This window comes from Leptosomus discolor, chromosome 11 (assembly GCF_034619465.1).
Source record: "Leptosomus discolor isolate bLepDis1 chromosome 11, bLepDis1.hap2, whole genome shotgun sequence".
In the NCBI taxonomy this organism is placed as follows: domain Eukaryota; kingdom Metazoa; phylum Chordata; class Aves; order Leptosomiformes; family Leptosomidae; genus Leptosomus; species Leptosomus discolor.
Window position 1 is genome coordinate 20,431,684 of NC_141401.1, and position 19,626 is coordinate 20,451,309.

At 38.1% G+C, this 19,626-nt stretch overlaps 1 protein-coding gene across 1 annotated transcript in view; it reads right to left on the minus strand.

The window, feature by feature from the left end:
* The window catches only part of MYO5A (myosin VA), an 85,195-nt gene that overhangs the window by 2,397 nt on the left and 63,172 nt on the right, over positions 1–19,626 (minus strand). Inside the window, exons 26-40 of the mRNA XM_086471340.1 lie at positions 18,102–18,245; positions 17,258–17,311; positions 16,274–16,501; positions 15,123–15,131; positions 13,412–13,512; positions 12,789–12,869; positions 10,712–10,910; positions 9,069–9,143; positions 7,064–7,157; positions 4,827–4,973; positions 4,287–4,441; positions 3,019–3,108; positions 2,150–2,300; positions 1,066–1,348; positions 71–245 (exon numbers count right to left, since the gene is read on the minus strand). Of these exons, the coding sequence (XP_086327466.1) occupies positions 71–245; positions 1,066–1,348; positions 2,150–2,300; positions 3,019–3,108; positions 4,287–4,441; positions 4,827–4,973; positions 7,064–7,157; positions 9,069–9,143; positions 10,712–10,910; positions 12,789–12,869; positions 13,412–13,512; positions 15,123–15,131; positions 16,274–16,501; positions 17,258–17,311; positions 18,102–18,245 (1,986 nt within the window). The remainder of the gene's footprint in view (positions 1–70; positions 246–1,065; positions 1,349–2,149; positions 2,301–3,018; positions 3,109–4,286; positions 4,442–4,826; positions 4,974–7,063; positions 7,158–9,068; positions 9,144–10,711; positions 10,911–12,788; positions 12,870–13,411; positions 13,513–15,122; positions 15,132–16,273; positions 16,502–17,257; positions 17,312–18,101; positions 18,246–19,626) is intronic.

Sequence of the window (19,626 nt, forward strand, 5' to 3'; positions counted from 1 at the left end):
ATAGCAAATGCCAGCAGAGCAGAGAACTGCTCAGAAGTGACAGCAGAACAGATAATGAGGCTTTGCTTACCTGGGCAGTAGTCAGTGCATTGCACATTGAACAAATGGCTTCTGCATCTTCATCCGTTTTCTTTTTCACTTGCAACAACTGTGCAGCCTGGATGAGGGGCTCCAGTGTTTCTTTAGCCCCACTATTCATCAGATTTTTATCACGTAGCCATTCTTCCAGTTGACTCACATTGTATCTGTATGAAGAGGTAAGAGTATCAAGACATTAATGCTTGATTATTGCTAAATGGAAAGCCTGTGAATTTTCTCTTTCCCAGTTTCTTCTTTGTCCTTACGTGTTTTTCCTTCACACTTGTCATCTCTTGTCTTCATACTGTTTCCTTCTGATTAAGGCAGGAAATTTTGATTTTCAAAACAGTTAGAAACTATGGCCAAAGCCTTCCACTAATTAGCTTTTCCCATTTGTTTGTTCCTATTAATTGCAGGAATGTGATGAGTATAAGAAAAAAGGCAAATGAGATTTTGTGCATGCAAATGTACAGTGAGACTTTTCAAGGTTACCTGAGGGACTGGAATGCCTTGGCTAAATTTCCTGGCACATGCCAGTAAAATGCATTGGACAACTGATGCCAAATTCAGGAACAGAATAACATGGCTTTACCATAGGATGCAGCAAACTACAGTGTGGATGAACACAGCAGGTACCCACTGCACCACTAGCATACAAAAAAAATGCAGCAGGCTTGTTTGCTATTCTTCTCTAAAAGCTGAGAAAGCAACTACCAACATTTCACCTACAGTTCTGATTCCTACTTGATGATGAAATAGTTATTGTTTTGCTTCTGCCACATTTCCCTGAAAGCCAAGTATGATTTGGCCTAAGTTAACTAAGCTTTTTTTAACTGAACCTCACAAAATCAATTTTACAGCATCCATAACTGTTTGTACGCAGAAAAATGTATCTGCTATTCCATCAATATGATGTTCAGCAGTGTCAAGAGTTCACTAAGATTTCCAACAGCACGTTCAAGAAAAGTGAAACATAAGCTCTCCCACCTTATCTGCATTCCTTTGCTCCACGAGCACATGTCCTTGCGCAGGAGAAGATTATTAAGCGTTACGGCCCCAATGATGTAGAACATCTGCTTGACAACCTGTTTGATCAGCTCTGGATCCATTCCGTGCTGACACATCACTGAATGGAAAGAGTTCAGCTGCCGAATAATGGAGTCCAAAGTGTAGGTTCCTTCATCAGCAATGCTGGATGTTCTCTTCCGCAGCCCTGTTGGTTTCACCCCTGAGACCCCTTGGATAGTCTCGTGCTCCAGCATTCCTGAAACTGCATTTGATTGACAACATTATTACAATGACTGAAAACTGCTGATACGCAAGCATATTGTGGGAGACATCAAAACAGTATTTACACAGAAAGAGCAGGCTGTGCTTTCTGCTAGCCACAATTTACTGTGATTTCCAGCAATTCTGTGTCCCACTATGTTCTGCAAAATCTAAATTTAGAGCATTTTTACAAGATTCCAGCACATGTGTTTGAAAGGAAAGTCTAACGCTAGCTCAGCAAAGTACTGTTTTTTCTACCATGATTATATGAGCAGCAGAGTCAGCAAATCAAGAGCTGTTCCATTCTTCTAAATGTTGTGGTCAGAAAGCATAATGAAAATTTGTGAGAATACTGTCTGACAAGAAAAATGAAAAAAATCTCCATGAATGCTGCTAGCTATTTCATTGCTAATTGCTGTCCATAATAACAACCAACCATTTTTCTCCACATTTATTTTGAGTTCTCATGTAATAAGGTCTGATTTTTCCATGGGTTATTTCCCAACAGACAGAGCAACAAATATCAGACTGTCCTAACAGTTTCTTCCTGTAAATGCATGATTTATGACAAGCATGAATAAAGTATATCAATTTATTCTATTGCTGCCAGAAGAACCAGACAGTGTTTCGTTTTGCCTCTAATCCAACCTGTCCAGTGTAGTCCTTGTCATCTATAAACAGAATACTACAAGAACTATTAATGGAAGTCTACTGGTTAGAAAGAAATACAAATTACCACAATTATCACGGTTTTCCTTTTGGTACTACAATGTGAAGTTCAAGGAATTCAACTTTGCCTTACCAATCATTGGTTGCAGAATGTTTTCCAACACTCGGACAAGTTGTTGGTAGATCTGAATAGCCAAGTCGCTCAGTACTTGTCTGTATTCAGCTAAATCAAAATTAGTGAGGCAGTGTTCATTTTGACGAGGTGTATTATGCTTCATAAACCCCTGAATTCATAAAATAACAGAAATGAATGCTTCAATGGAATACAAAGATATTACACAAATCAAATATTTGTATTTTTGCACGCAACTGACAAATAATACTTTCAAAGTAATTGTCACAGTCCCCCCAAACTTTAATTTGGATTGAGGCTAATGCTAGGATTTGCTTTTCAGTTGTGATTTGTGCAACATCTGCTTCCTTGACTTGAAACTTCATGTATCTGACACAGGAATATGCTCTGACAACTTTCTGGCAGGTAAGACCCTTCCCTCCCACTCCAGCATGGGCGTTCTTGCCTGGCCATTTACAGCCAAAAGCCCAGTTAAGTTTGAGAAAAGAATGAGGCATACCACAGCCTCCAAATGTAAACTGGTCTGCCATACTATTGTCAAAGGGCTTAACACGGCCTTTTTCACAGGAAGTGCAGTGAATCATTACTAAACAACGTAATGGTAGCAGCCAGATCCCTCTACTTGAGCTGAGCAGGCCCTTTCAGGAGCACAAGGACATCTAGCCTCTGGGCCCCCAGCCTGCAATAAAGGGAAACTGGTTCAAATTTATCTCCCTGTGCTTTCCACTGACGTCATCACCATCATTCCAAAAAATGTAGCTGTTTTAAGAGACTTTGACTAGATTTTGAGATATTGCATGAGTTTGTTAAAAAGTAGTGCTCCCAATAGTATTGTAGAGCAAAAGAAACTGGAGAGGAGCACTGCTTACCTCTTCTCCGCTGTATTGCTTCAAACAGTGCAAAAATCGGCAGGTGTTAGATAGCCAGAAGGACACTGTTTCGAAGTCGTCGCCTCTTTTCTGAAGATAAAAAGAAATATTTCAACAAAGACTGGTAGGAGGAATAAAATAATAAAATGTTAGATAAACAATTAAACACTTAAAATCCACTTTCTTGTAGCTATTCAGATTCGGATGTTTTGCAAAAGTTTATGCATTTCAGGAATGTATTTGAAAAGCAAGGTTTTTGGCAAAATACTATTAAACACCCTCCCTGTTTTCTGTAGTATTTTTCAAGAACTTTCAGATCATTATTTCCTCTGCAGATATGATCTTTCTGTATTTTACAGACCCCTCCTAACTGCTCTGTGCAGAAATCACAGGGCAATGTGACTGTATTCCCAAAACAGCCATTCTGTGGCACAGTGACTCTTGTGAAGAGCCCAACAGGCAGGATGGGAATGATGCAGAGACAGCAGAAGGAGCAGAGAACAATTCAGTTTTGATCAATGTCACTTACATCATGACCATTTTGGCAGCCTGATATGGAAAACAAAACAAGACAACAAACCCCCCTCACCAAAGAACACAGTATATGCGAGTAATTAAAATTTCTAGAGCTCTAGAGCATGGACTCCATTCACTTAAAAATGTCCAAAAAGTTCTATGAATAGCTCAGCTCCTGCAGGATTGTTTACTAAACATTTTTTCAAAACAAGTAGCTTGATTAAATGCTTGGCTTTTGAGCACATCTGTCTTTAAAAACGAAAAATCTCCAGGAAGCATAAAGCATATTTACATTTTAATAATGCCTTCAAGATAACCCTGGCCTAAACTCTCCTAGCCACATTGCAAAGACTTTAGGCAGTACCATATTATAATCCATGTAATCTGTAGGTGAAGCAAACCTGCAAATGAAATATTTTAATTAAGCCTTCTGGAGAAGACTCACTATGCAAACTTTGCCTACATCCAAAACTTTATAAGCACAGCTTCAGAGGAGGAAGACTATTCAAAATAAGAAGGAGGTAGTTCTTTTTCCACTAATTCAAAGCATCTGTGGTAGAATATGGATGAAATGCTATCAGTGTAATTTGTTTCTTGTTAAGAGACTTTTTTGTGACTTCAGTGGGAGGAGCTCATTGAAAGCCTTTTCAGTGAAAGCCAGTTCATTGAAAGCCTTTTCCTCCCTCTTCTAACATAAAAATCAAAAGCAAATTTTAAATTAACATTTTTCTAAACCAAGCAGACTAACTAACCTTCAACACTTTTTTGATGCCATTGATAGTGGAAGTCAACAATGACCGCACTTTTTGATCATCATTAAGGTAATCCGCATGGCGTACACACATGAACAAAATATATGCTGGTAGTCCTGGAATCAGGTTAACAGCTACCCCACGTGGTTTCAGCTCTTGGGAAAAACAAACACACATTGTTTGGTTAAGTGTACAGTCATTGGAAGGTGTTATATGAGGTAATTGCAGCCTCCCCAGTTAATAGTACATACATCTCTGTATATGGCCAGTGAAAACTAAGAACAAAACCAAGAGCCACTTTCTTGGTAAAATATCAGAACAGAACAAAAAACCATAACTGCCTGATAAAAAAAATAGGCAGACACGTTAATATGTATTATATCATCAGGAAGGATGATTAGATTACAATAGACATTTAGGAATTTTAGGTAAACTGAACACTGTCAAAACCAAAAGAAGCTATTTATTTCATGGTGCAAATTCTGTGTTCTTATCATTCGGTTTTCAGAGTGCGTGGGAGCAAAGGAGAAAGATGCTTACCTAAAATAAGATTCTTGACAAGTTTTTGTTCATCCTCCTTCTTATATTCTAACATCCCTTGGAAGTCCTTTTCTTTCCGTGGAATGTTAACTGGACGAATAGGTTCATCAATGATTTGTCCAGGTGATATGTTCTCCATCTGGCCAACTTCAGAGGGGAAAGGAAAAGAAATTATGTAATATTTTCCAGTGAAACCAATGCATACCAGAGGAAACTATGACATCTCTAAGGAAGAACTCTAGCATATAGAAGTAAGAAACGTTTTCTTTGGTTTGGGATAACAGTTATGAACAAAAATCCCATTAAACAAAAGGACAGATTGCTGATAAATATATCTTGGGGCGGCATTCTTCCTTTGAAGAAGCGTGGAAGTGTGTGGATGGCATCCATTAATACAAATTTACTGCTGATTTCCTGGATCTTATCGTAGAAAAGCACAAAGGCAAAGTGATAGCGTTAAACACTTAATCCAAGATTAATACTGCAAGGGTCACTGTTCATAGTTCTGCAAAATGCCAGTGTTTTTCAAGCTTGATGTCTGTTGCCTATTGTGGTAGGTTTACCTTGACCAGCAGCCAAGCACCCACACTGGCTCCAGCAGGACAGGAGAGAGAATATTAAGAGCAAGCGAGAAAACTCATGGGTCGAGATAAAGATGGTTTAATAACCAAAGGAAAGGGTGAGGGCAAAGCAAAGGCAATCACACTCCATCCTCCCTGCAGTGGGACTGATACCCAGTCAGCCTCCAAACAACAGCTACCTTGTATGCAAAAACCCCTTCTTCTGGCTCCTGACCTTAGGTGGTATGGAATGTGGAATATTCCTTCAGCCAGTTTGGGTCAGCTGTCCTGGCTGTGTGCCCATGTGCCCTCCCACCCCCAAGCTTACTGAGGGGACAGAGTGGGAAAAAAAGAGAAAACCTTGACTGTGCAAGCTCTGTTCAGCAATAGTCAGAACACTGGTGTGTTACTAACACCGTTTTAGCCACAAATCCAAAACATAGCGTTACACAGCCTGCTATGAAGAAAGTTAACTGCATCCCAGACACACCTACTACCTTGTCCACAGTAAGAACTAAACAATATTAAAAGACTTTTTGAAAGTAAACTTAGTTTGAGTAACCTTTCAAAAGGATGTATGTAATATCCACCTTGTTGCACACGGTGCCTCACGGTATTACATTCAACAACTACACTCTGTCTGATTCGGTTGCATGTTTGTTTTTGAAAAGCAGAACTCAGCTTCATCCCATGAAAGCTACATCCTCCTCTCACAAACCTCCTAGCTGCATGTGATTAGAAACTATGGCACATCCTGTAAGCATGCTAAATGTGTACACCTGTCAAACAGGACAGAAAATGCAGAAATCCAACCTGGAGCTCAAGGAGAGCTCCCACAAACTAAAGGATAATATACTCCTGTTAATCCAGGTTTAAGTTCGTACTGCTGTTCTTTTCAGACATTCAAACACTGAAGACTACAGTCACTGATCTCAATCTTAGTGCTCAATAAAACAACTCATTAGGCAGTTAAGCTTGTTTCTGGAAAAAGCAGATGACGGTAAAAAGCTTCTGAAAGGTTAGGACCAGGATTATTTAAAAACAAATTCATACTTCAACTTTGTAACATTATTCATTGCTTTTAGCAATTAAAATTACTTTACTTATGCAGAGACCTAATAAGCTGTCAGTCTCACCAGTTCTAAGATCCTAAGGCAACTCACAGTGACGCTCATAAAAATTAAATTAGCTTAGTCCATATCTCAGCATTCTATATTCAAGTTTGGCCAACAGCTCTGAAAGGAAACTTCAAGTGGAGAAAGACAGTCTCAGCATTCTTGGCTCCAGTGATACAGAAATTCACATTCAAAGGAAAACTGGGTAAATTATTCCTGCCTGGTTCATCTTTAGTATACTTTTGTCTTCAAAAAAGGAGATACTGCCTTTGAGTACACAAACAGCCCAGGTGACATTCCCTTATGTTCAAATGGTTTCTGCCTTCAGAGAAACATCAATCTCCTTCACTCATCACTTCAAAATATGACAAATCTTCTAAAGGTTTATAAAGGAACACACAGAGCTCTGAGCACACCTCCTGTTTCTGGAATCATTTAACAGAGGCTAACACTACTGAAGACCTCATGGCCTCCTGACTGCTAAAACAGATGGATATGCTGACAATGGGATCACAAAAAGTAAGCCAAAATCTTTTGTCTTTCTCTCAATATATAAAAGTACCTTCAAGTTCACCGATCTTCTTAGCAAATACTTTCAACTGTTTCTTTAGCTTGCGAACAGTTTTGTCTTGCTTTTCAAGCTGCTCCATTAAATCCTGTAAATTAAAATGAAAGATTAAGATATGAGAAAAGTCCCGTAACGCGTGACAGAGACAAAATCAGTGCTGTTAGAATGACAAGGCGGTGAGGAAAGCTGAACAGTGGTGCCATCCTCTGGCTGAGGTTTGCAAGCTGGTACACTGCCTGTAACAAGCCAAATATTGCAAATATTATTAAGTTATATGCAGCGTGACAAAGGCAAAGCTCTTAGGCAGGTATATTCTGCAGGCACTCAGAACTAGGTCAGTTCTTATGGCAGAAGACATTTTGCTGCAAAAACATCTCCCTAATGCTTCCTCCCTGCTCTTACAAATGCCTCAAGGAAATAATTTTCTTTATTATTTAAAGCCAGCCTGTATTTTTGCATCATTTATTCATGCCTTCGGGACTGACTTGTTATTCAGACTTATCCATTTTATAAGACGATAAGAGAGAGATCTGCAGAAAGACCATAACTTGCACTCAAATCTACCAAAGGCAAACATCTAAACACATGACATTTCTTGTGATGGTCTGCCATTTCCCTATTGCTTGCTGTCATCACACTTCCTTACACTGTGTACCTGAACAACACCTAGCACCTAAAAGTCCTACTCTTGCAGTAAACCTGTATTTTTCTTTCAAAGCAGCACTCCCCAGAAATCTATCTTTGAATAAATCTGTGACCTATGGTATACATTCATAAAATAATCATGTAATTAAAAAAAGGGGAAGTCTTCTAAAGGAAGCAAAACTTCAAGCTCAAAAAACCTGAAAGCCATCATTCCAGGTCAAGGGTTTGAAAGCAGCTTCAAAGAAAAATGCTCTTTCATAAATGTGATTCTTCATGGCACTGGTAAGAATGTAAAGGACTATGAGCTCCTTGCATCAAAAGCATCATCTGGGAAACTACACCTCTCCTAAAGTATTGAAAAATGTAAGTGCAGCATGGGCAACAACTTAGAATTAGGCACAAATTATTCTTAATCATGTATTAAAGAGTTTACAACCTACTATAATATACTTGAGCAGTAAGATATTAGTCCTGTTGAAAGAAAAGAATTGAGGCCATGCTTCATATTCAAAGCAGTGTTCAATTTTACAACAGAAACATTGTTAATAACACAATATACTTATTGTCAGATATAACGATTTCTCCTGAAATTAATAAACAAATACATATAAGTCCAACAGACTGTTTCAAGCACATCAGTGAAGGGATGCCATTTCTGAACAACAAGTATGTGAGGAGGAATAAAGCTCTTTCTATGGTTCCTCTAAACAAACTGAACAGATTTCACATCTCATTAAGACTCGGAATCTCATAAATTATCCTCTTCCAAGGTTAAATATGGTGCTATCTTTAATTATTATGGAAATATTTCCAATTTTATCCTTGATATTTTGCATTTTTGAAAAATATTAAAAGGTTATGTATTTTGATTCGGATAGACTTATTCATTCCAGATGTCAGCACTGTAAAGAGATCCATGAACAAATGCAGGCTATAACTGGATTGCAGGCATTATTCACCTTGATAAGTATCTGTATGATCAGCCCTCTATTTTGCTGAACTGAATTTCAATGTACCAAAATTGTAAAGCAAAAAGTGGTTCTGAAAATTTGGCATCTTTTGCATCATGTACTTCTTTTTCAGGGCAGTATTAAGTAGTATTCGAAAAGAAACTGCTTTGCTCACAGTGCAAGGCTTGTATTAGTAACGAAACTGTGCATCAAAAAGAGACACAGATTACATAGAGGACGCTAAGACTAACAAAAAAAGCAGTGAGGGAAGTAATTGGCATCATGAAGCTCTCTGCAGGGGATTTCCTTTCCAGGGGAGAAAGGGAGGCAGCCTGCTTTTCAATTAGTGCTCCAGAAACAGCGAACGAGACAACAGAGAAACAGGATTCACATGATCTACATACAATCATCCGTTTGTAAAGTGAAATCCGGTACGATTGATACTTCTTGGGATCATCTGCATACAACTCCTCATAAAACTGTAAAAATAGGTACAGGATTGTTTTTCCCCCTCCCTTTGAGACGCTAATACTTCAGTAAGCACTATATGAATTAAATCAGATTAAAACAAGATCAAGAATCTCCAATTTTTAGGTTGTCTAGTGCTTTGTTGTGGTGTTCACGCCAGCCTCTCTCAGAGAAGCTGATGTAGATGAGTTGCAGAACAGTCAGATCTTTCAAAAACTGGCACTACTAATACTGTGAAAGCCTGGAATACAATCTTTGTGAGATCCTGGACAGGACGTTTTCTTACGCTAACTAAGATGGGCTTGCAGTAAATACTGCAATTCTAATATCACATCTGGAAAGCCTATAAATTATTTCCACTCAAGGAGTGGAAAAGCAGCATATACCCGACTTGGAGTGGACTTGCAATACTCAAACATCAGAAGTGAAATACTAAGGAATGAGTCTGTATTTAATAAGTAAAATTTGAATTTGTATTTGAAAACAAAGAGAACTCCTCTGGGATGTAATTACACGACTGTGTGTTGTCTTGGGAACACAGAACGTGATGAGTAGGTCTCTGGACCGAAAAAAAAGCTAAAAATCGTAACGAATGACTAAGCAGCAGGACAGAGATGGAAACATTCACCATTTACCTTTGCCAGTGGGAGACAGCTGCTGCTGAGGCAAACTTATAATATACTTTCAAATCAGTTTTCCATCATCTATTAGCTGAATTATCTGATGCTTTCCTCAAAACCTTTGTTACTAAGACAAGAGCCCAACAACGATGACTTCTGTTAACACATATTAAGCAGGAAAGACTACACCTTGGCTTCTTTAGAGGAAGCAATGACACTCAGAGCTAGGATTTTTCTTCCTGAAGTAACATGGTTCCCTTTACCACTTAAGAGTGATAATCCAATGATATCCCAACATGGGCCTCTCTGGAAAATCTCCCCAGAAATGAACTAGCTTGCATATGATGAACATACTCCTTTGTGGGGAAAGGTAGGGAGTTTCACCCAATCTTTCCTTCATACAAAAATGTTGTGCGGTAAACAAGGAATACCAATTATTAGCTAAGTGACTTCTAACCAAGTTTCTTTTTCTGAAACTATTTCTTTCTTCAAAACATACTGAATAGCTGGAGCTCATTACACAGTGGATTATCTGTGTAGCTTCAGACAGGGAGGAGGGAAGTGGAAAGAAAAGTGACATTAAATAACTGAAGAACTACATTGGAGTTTTTCAACAAAGTAAACAGACTAATATATTCAGAGGAAACACCACTACTTGGCACTAGTATTTTTTATGAGTTCCCTGGATACCAACATTCTACTTAGCAATGATTAAACTCATCAGCTGAAAGCTAGGATCCATCAGCTTTCTCCATGTCACAAACTCCAAACAAATTCCCAGAAACATTATTACTTTGTCAGCAATCATAAGTCTCTCTCTCCTATTAGCTTTACAAAAAACCCACTGCACTCATGCAGCTTTTTGCAGGAGGTTGCCATCTGAAAACCAGTAAGAACTTAGAGGCGCAGCAAGTCTGTGTAAGTCCCCCAGCGTGCTCCTGCAGCACCAGTTCCCTTACCAAGTTCTCATTAGTCAGCCGGGTGATCTCATGCTGTAGACTGGCTTCAATGCGGGCTTCTGGAGGCAGCTGCAGGTTCTGTGCTAAGAGCTGCTGCTGGCGATTGTTTTCTTCCTTCAGACTTTGGATCTCACCTCGCAGCGATTCCAGTTCGTTCTCGTGGCTCTTCTTCTGTGACTGAAGCTGAGACTCCAGCAGCCTAAAGAAGTTGAGCAACAGTTGTATGAACACACTGAGAAAGTTACATCCCCAAATCTCAGAGGGAGTGTAAAGCTTTAGCTGCTGCTCAGGAACAATTAGCCATGGCTTGCAAAGGAAAATGAAAAAGGCAGAGTACTCTTTAAACCCTTCAGTATGCCTTCTAATTAAATTAAACTTGCATGATCAAAAAGTGGAGAGAAACTAATTGTGACGCTGCTTTGCATTTCCTACTGTGTATGGTGCCACTGAGAACATACCGCAGTTAATGCAATGCTAAGTCTTCACAGATTGTCACTGCTTTTAAAGGGGCTTTAAAGAGGTTTTACCTCTAAATCAAATCAATCAAACTGTGTAAGATGAAGAAGACCCTGTGTTCGCTTAAGCTAGGACCCTGCAATACTAACAGAGGAAAATCTTTTTAGAGTTAACTCTGTTCAGTCAGAAACCATTTAATTGCAAGTGCACATAAATAATCTTTATTTTTACATTCTGCAGAGGGTTGTCATTAGCACACAAAAGGTTAACAACAGAACCAAACTCAGGACTGGGATCTGGGAGCTCTATTTTATCCTCACCACTGACTCGCTCTTTCCCCTTGGGCACATCATGTCTCAAATTCTTTGCGTGTGAAGTACCAGCCTCCTTCCAAGCAGTGCTGTGGGGATCTACTCCTGCTTGCAAGGCACCTTCCAAGTGCTCTGACTCATCATTTCATACATACACACAGAGGAACTGACAGTACTAGTTACTACTGTTCAATTAGACAATCTTTCAGGGTTTAAATATGCATGAGGCAGGCATATTTATTAGTAACTAGACTGATCAAGCATGCAAGGGCAAACAGTCATTTACCTGCATTGCTCTGCCATTTAATATAAAGCTTCTTATCTCTACAGGGGTAGGACAAGAAACAAGAGGTGCAGAGCAAACACTACTTTCACACCCTGCTCTGCAGAACGCTTGCTCTCAGTTAGATCTTCACAGGCTCACAAAACAATGTTAGATGTAGGATTTGTTAGCACAAGAAAAGGAAAGACTTTAGTTAGTAGCATTCATTGAAAAATACCTCCTTCTGTAGTTACTGCTACCAAATGTCTATATTGAAGATGATCAGCACTGCTGATCTATTGAATTAGTTGTGTGTGCAGGACTAGGATCCATTTTGGAAATCTGGGACACATGTACGGATATGAGGCCCAGATGCACAGACAGAGCCAGAATTCTATTTCCTAAGAAGGCAAATCTCGCCCATTACACGACCAGCGTGCAGTCTTTGCAGTGATTGCACTGAGGCTTGAACAGCGCCACGATGAACTAAAGATTACTTCTGCTTGTTGTTTATTTTGTGTCTGACATTTTGAATCTGGCATGGAGAGAAGTGGGAGAAGAATGTTCAATTTACTGAACTTAAGTCACAACAAGGAGAGTAAGACCCGTAACTATTTGAAAGTTAAGAGTACGCTGAAGCTACCCAAACAATAGTTTTATAATTACTAAAATGATTGTTCTTCTTTAGGCTGAAAGGGACATTAATTTTGAGAACTGACATAAAGGCAGACAAAGAATACATGGCTACAAATCTTTTCCAGTTGTGGAGCTTCTGGTATTTTACAGTCTATTTTTATGCAAGTATTCTTATGAATTATATATTAGTTGTTGTGCCGTCTTAACTTTTTAAATGATAAAACTTGACATACTTGGGGACTAAGTTTGAGGGAAACTCTTTAATTTGTGTAACTGGTGATGACTTTTTTTTTTCCCTAACTGTTAAAGCCATAGAAATATTGTAGCTAAAGGAAACCCATAGCAAGGGGCACAGTTAGCTAGAAAAGAAGATGCAAATGAAGAAAAAAACCATTCTGAGAAGTCTGGTAACCTGTTGGCTTGTTTTAACCCTTCATAAACCAGCCAAAGTTCTCCGTCCTCATTCAGCATATGATAGTCCTGGGGAGATTGCCTTTCAAGAAAAGTGTTTAAAAAAAATACAAGAGAGACACGTGATGGTGATGAGATGACATGTTAAGGACATTACACACTAAATTACAGTTACTATAAAAGAGAAACAAAAAGTGCTCTAAAACAACTTAGCAAATTACTTCCCTTGTTTATACGTGTTTTTCTTCTTAATGATGAAACTCAGTTCTCGGTGTTAGCCCAACTGGTTACAGCATTTCATGCTGTTACAATAGATGTATTACAACAGACTACTGTGACCACTGCTGGACAAAAGGCAAAAAACCAGCATGGGGAATGACACCCAGTGTAAGGAATGTAGCAATTAAAGGCTAATAAGACGTAAATCCAGGAAGCTTGATTTTGCATTTCCCCATTGTTTCATAATCCTTTCAGCAATTTTACTACTCAAAACAAATTATAACCCCAACTACAAGTGTTCTCTAAGTATCTAGACTTACATGGATGCAACTTATTGAATATGACACATGCAGTGTGTCACAGCAGACCCCAGCTGATCATAGATTAAAGAAAGAGAACTTGTACCTGTTTGTTTCCTTCAGTCCAATATATGCCTGTGCTATTTCTCCTTTGTCTTTCATCTTTTGTACATCCTCCAACAGGATTGTAGAATCTGTCATGGTATTCTGGAAAAAAAATGATGGTTTCCAGCGTAAATTTAACAATGTAAGTGTTCTTTGAATCCATGTTTCCGTCACTTTACCCATGTGGAACACTAATCCTTGAGCAGCCATGTTAAAATTAGTGTGGGTGCCTGAGCAGGAGGTTGGTCCATAACTTCTATGTCCATGTGGTGTATCTTTTTAAATGAATGCATGCAACATGGTCAAATATCAGTCTGTCTAATAAGTGGGTACATGTGTTAACCTCTTTTCATTTGTTCATCATGTAAAAGGAACAAAATAATTTTCATCAAATGATGAATTTGCATTTTATTTCAAGTTACCAGGAACAGCTGCTAATACTGAAACTGAAGAAGCATAATTTTGCAAGCTTAATTCTATTAATATTTCTTGAACACAGCATTACATGTAGTCTTTCAAATCTCATAAATAAGGTCTATTTATCACTTCATCTATTTTAAGTTCTCTGGCAAAGCAGGAAATAATTTACAAGGGCCTGAGATTTTTAAAGGTAGATATCATCATAATACCATTTTGTTTCAGTTTTCAGTGTTTACTATGGCACTTTTGCTTTTTCTTCAGTAAAACCTGAAATACTTAACAGATGTTTAGTCACCTCGGCCAGTCTGATCAGAGTCACTGCTGTTGAATAATTACAGTGGAACCATAGCACTCTAATGAACATAAGAGATGGAATTCTGACTTTTCTTTTTGACTTTCAAAACAATCAAATGCTATTTTTCTGAGTAAAATTTTGCTAAGTATTTACAATAACAACTTTGTGGACATAAATTTTGGAGCCTAGGTCTCTATGCCTAGTATGATTCATGTCATCTAATACAAAACCCAATAAAATATATAAGCTCCTCAAAGAATTACTCCCAACTTCCTTATGAGATCTTTGTGATTTTTTCTACTATTATTTTATTACACTGTAAAACTGCTGCATCTGACCTGCCAACCTATCAAGCTTTAGCAGTCTGAACATATTTGCTATTTTTGTGCGGATGGAAAGAAATGCTAATTATTCTTCTATCTTCAGGAATACCCTGCCTGCTGTAGTTGCAACATTTGAATAAACAGCCTTCTTTTACAGTCATTTCAGTTTCTCACACCCCTAAATACTATGTGTTCAGCTACATTTTCTGATCAAACATTCAGCAATGAGAATAATGAACATCATAAAGTAAGGTAGTTCTTCCTATCACAGACTTCTGTGAAATTTATGGATTTTGCAAGTTAACAGAGATCTGATTCCTAAATCACAGTCCTGCTCTTACTCTCCAAACACACTCAGCAAGATACATTGATTGAGCTGAATAGACCTGACTCTTTCCTTTAACGTTCAGATTACCATAAACCAACAGTTCAAAATTGTTAAATCTGCTTGTTTTGAAGTAACTTGTTCCTTTGCACTGAGCGGGAATATGGGGATGTGGGGGACACAAGGATAATGAGAAGGTTTTTCAGCAACCACAAAGTAAAGTGCAAGAACAACTTCAAATACACGTAGGTTACTTATGAGAGGCAGGGAAATGAAAGCTCAAGTATTGTTGAGGATTTTTTTTAGCATTTAAGAGTTCTGGTTTATAATTGTAGAAGAAAACATGTACCTTATCCTCCTGGCAACCGAATTGGTAAGCAAGAAAGAAGAAAAAACGAGTCGTTAAAAAAAAAAAAAATTAAAAAAATCTGTCTGTGCTGCAGCTGTCCAACCTAACAAGCAGATGCTATCTGCAAACTGGCTGTTAGCCATCCCATGGGTCACCTTCATATTTCCCTCATACTTGTAACTGCTGTAAAAATAACACTTGTATCCCACCATTGCTGAGAATGTTATTCAAGGATTTACTATTCAAGTACTTCTTTACAATGTTCTAGATATTACAGAAAAATTAGTTTTGTTTTCTTTATAAATAATTATTTAAAACAAGATGTGCACACGTTCATGCATCACAGACTTTCAATTTATTTAGGACAAATACAAACGTAACTTTGCAGTAGCAAAGGAAAGATGACATTCTGTCATTCCTTACTGTGGCTGTGAAACACCAGATAGCTCAGTTCAGTGGAAATGACTAGTTCCTGGATTTACGTGATACTTTTTCAGGTTGAATTACTCTTATTTTCAAAGCTATTATTTCCCTAATCATCTCATCAGAGTTAGAGCTTTTTAGAAGATACGCATTTCAGTGGTTGTAATCTTCTCAATAAAACCACATAGTACCTATCAAGCAATAACATGGATCTTCTGTATTTTCATAGGTCATCTTTATGAAATGTTATCATGCAATGGTATCAATTTGCAATCATCTATGACCCTGCATAGATTTAGAAGAAATTGTTCCTTGTACCACCTACTGAACTATTAATTAAAAAGAATTCCTGAGAACTACTGAAAATTTTCCAGTCAAACTACATAATCGCTAGAGAAATGATACTGCTCCAAACTGGAATTACTTCTGCATTGTTAAAGGAGTCTGGGGAGATCCTGGCCAGACCATTGGTATCTGCCAGACTGGTGTGGTCAGTACAATATCTTTACATGAATGCTGGTAGACAACCCTAAAATTGGTTTATTAATAGAATCTCTCAATTTGGACTGCTGCAATTTGTGCACTAATAATGGAGCAATGGATTATACTTAGAAAGGCTTTCAAACCTAGACCATTTTTTTCTGTGTTTTCAAGCAAGCTGTTAAATGAAATAAAGCACATCAGTGATGCAATGTAACTTTACCATTCATTTGCTCACTATAATTTACCTTGGGTTGAATAGCCTCTTTCTGGCTAACAAGCTGAGACCTCAGGATGAGGACTTCTTCCTTGCGGACTTCAAGCTCTTCACTGACTGAAGTCAGCTGATCCAGGAGGACTCGGTATGCAGGGGCACCAGGAGCAGTCACCTCTGGAGATCGTGTTTCTGTGAGGGCCTTCTGCAGCTCATTCAACTCATTCTTCAGTTTTTTATTCTCAGATTCAAGTTCTTGACGCTGCAAGAAACGGACAATTCTGTCAACCAGCAGCATTCCAAAGTGTGCCTATATATACACACACACACACATATATATAAAACCTATATAAACCATAGGTACAAAACTATGGATAGAAATGGTAAAAACGATGAGTAACTGCAACAAATCAATCAATCTCTCCTGTTATCGCTGGCCTCTTGACTACAGTGAAAAGGGCCTGGGAGGATTTTACTAACAGGGCTAACCTTTTGTCTGAAGTGAAAAATCAGAACACATATACATGAATCATACAGATTTAATGGGAAAAAAATTACCAGTCTTTTTTTTCATCTCATTCTCCCCTTAACAAAAAAAAAAGTTCACAACAAATAGTGGTCAGCACACTAAAAGATTCTGCATTATTCCGTAATATTAGGAAATATTTTTAGTTTTAGTGGTCTTGGGTATGCAATCAATTTAAATAATGTGCTTGGAAAAGAAGGCTACTTTTATCACTGTATTTTTGCTCAAATTAATTTGCAACCTGTACTAAGTGTTTCAACAGGGAACTCCCCTTGCTTTAGCGGATCTTTATATTCTGTAGCCCCCGTCACACATTCTACACCTCAAAAAGGGCAATCCTGCAATGAAATGATTGCCGGGGAATTTTTCTTCTAGTTTCTTCAGCTAATATTCTGAAAACAGGAGAGCTGATGTCATTTTCTATGCCAATACATACAACTGGTGGCAATATTCTCACCAGAAAATAACAGAAATTCTCCTTTTTAGAATTACCTTTAGCGACTCATACTCCAACTCTGCACCTCTTATTGGAGGCCTTTCATCCTCCTATGAAAGAATACAGACAATTGTGAAAAACAAAAATCCAATCCTTTGTATTCTTTAATTTAGTTGAGGCAGGAAAAGGAAAGGGAGCTGAAATTATTTTCCTATAAAACTAGAAAACACTCATTCTGGTACTGCTGAGTGCTTTAGTTTAAATATTGGCATTGTCTCCTTTCATTTACTTATGAGTTTATGACACGTAATTAATTAATATAAATAAAATTATGTGCAAATCACACTACTGTCACTGGCAGTGAAACAGAGCAAGATGAATCCCAGGATGCCTAAGAAATTCACTGGTGGAAGACTAACAAGAAACAATTGCCAAAACTGGTTTCATATTTTTATAAGTACTTAAGGAGACCAAATCCGATGAGAATTTCAAATAAAATCTGCTAAACATGTCTAATCCCAGCGCTTCGGCTCTGCATCCTGGCTGAAACACTTCTTATTCCACCTAAAATGAAAAATTACTCATTGTCCCCATCATTTAAGTAGATTTCTATATTGCTATTCCTTAATAAAAACAGCAAAAAAGCCCTTTTTTTTTTTTTTAAGCAAAGCCCCAAGCACTCTCTGTTCTTGTTAACTTCCATCAGAGGATCTCGAGGACCTTGGAAAACTAAATAACCAGTCCCTACTACTAAGCACCAGGCATAAAACTTGTCATTAAATAAAGCAAGTACTAGAGCAAGATAAGGATTTAGTAAAAGCCAGTCAGCATTAGCACAGCTACAATTTCACAAGAAGGAACACTCTGACGTCAGCATTTGATCGGCCAGAAGGAGTCCACCTTAGCTTTAGCACGGAGAGCCTGTTCTTCCTTTCTGTCCAGTTCATCCTGCAGGGATTGCTTTTCTTGCTCCAGCTCTGTAACCCGTTTCTGCAGCTTGAGGAACAGAGACATATCCAGTGGTGCCTTTTTCTCACTTGGTTCCTGCTTTAGAAAGGACAGAAGGAAGTCAAGAAGTATTCCCCTTCTACATCACAAGGAAGCACTACAGTGAGTAAAGACGGGAAGCAGACTGGGGAAAGAGAGTAACACAGAAATGTTACTTGATTCTGAGAGTTGACTATTGGCATCTAAAATATTTCATCAGCTGTCAAACACTATTTTAAAAAAGGATCTACTAGTATAAAATGTATCTAAGCCTAAAGCCTAGCAAAAGAAAGCACTAGCGACTACCTAGCAGACAGGAGGTCTATAATTGAGCATACCTTTTATTCTTACTTGTTTGGAGGGGGAAAGGAGAAAAAAGAAGTCTGTGGTTAGACTCATCTAGAAACAACTGTAAATAGAGGCTTTTTTATTTTAGTTTTAAATTATTTCTACAGTAAGTTCTTCAGCTACAGAGAAATCTCTCTGCTGATTGTAGATTTTACAGGTTAATTGAGTGGGATGTGACATAAAAAATAGGTACCAGAAGATATATTTTATGCTTTTTTCCTTTTATTATGCTAATTATACAGCCTGTTCTGAGCCAAATCCACTATCTTTGTCGCTATTTTCTGGGCAAGGACCAGTGTTTGTAATCTGAAGGTGCATCAGAAATTGTCCATCAGCCATTTTGCACTTTATGTAGCAAGAAGATCAAAGCATTTACTATGAAGTGCACCATAAAATTTTGAAGCCTAAAAAAGGAACTACAAAAATTAATATTAATGACTGTAGCAGACAAGCAAGCACAGCCATTTCCACGTCATCTGCTTTTACTGTTGAGGAGAGGAGTCATAAACCACATCAACAGCTCAGGAAAAAGAAAACAGACTTTGGGTTTTCTCACTTTACTGGTTTGCATTGAGATGGACCCTATTCTTTAATGTGGTTTTCTATCATTCATCTATCTTGTCAGGCTAACTGGAGTTTGAAATCTTAAGGGGTTAAAGAAATACAGATTTAATCTTCTCAGTGCTGCGTTTATTCACGCTCTTGTGCGAGTTAATTTTTTTCATTTATATTCTAAAACCCAAAAGCGGCTCTAGAACAGCAATTCAGTATGTCTACGAGGCAAAGATGACATTTGGCTGGTAGGTGAAATCTAATCACATGTAGTTGCACTGCCCTTTTCCTGATTATCCGTGAAGGAGGAACATCTTTCTGAAACAATTATGCAAGGTGAAAAATGTAAGTGGAAAGGCAAATGATGAAAGAATCTGCATAGAATATGTGTCAGCATCAACGTGTCAGGGTATCTGCATCCATAGCAGAAAATAATTTTCTGCGGAGGCTTTCAAAACCAGTAATGACAGCCTGTAAAAAGCAACTGTGGAGATAACTAACCTAGACAGAGGGCAAGGGGAGTGAGCTGTGCGATGGC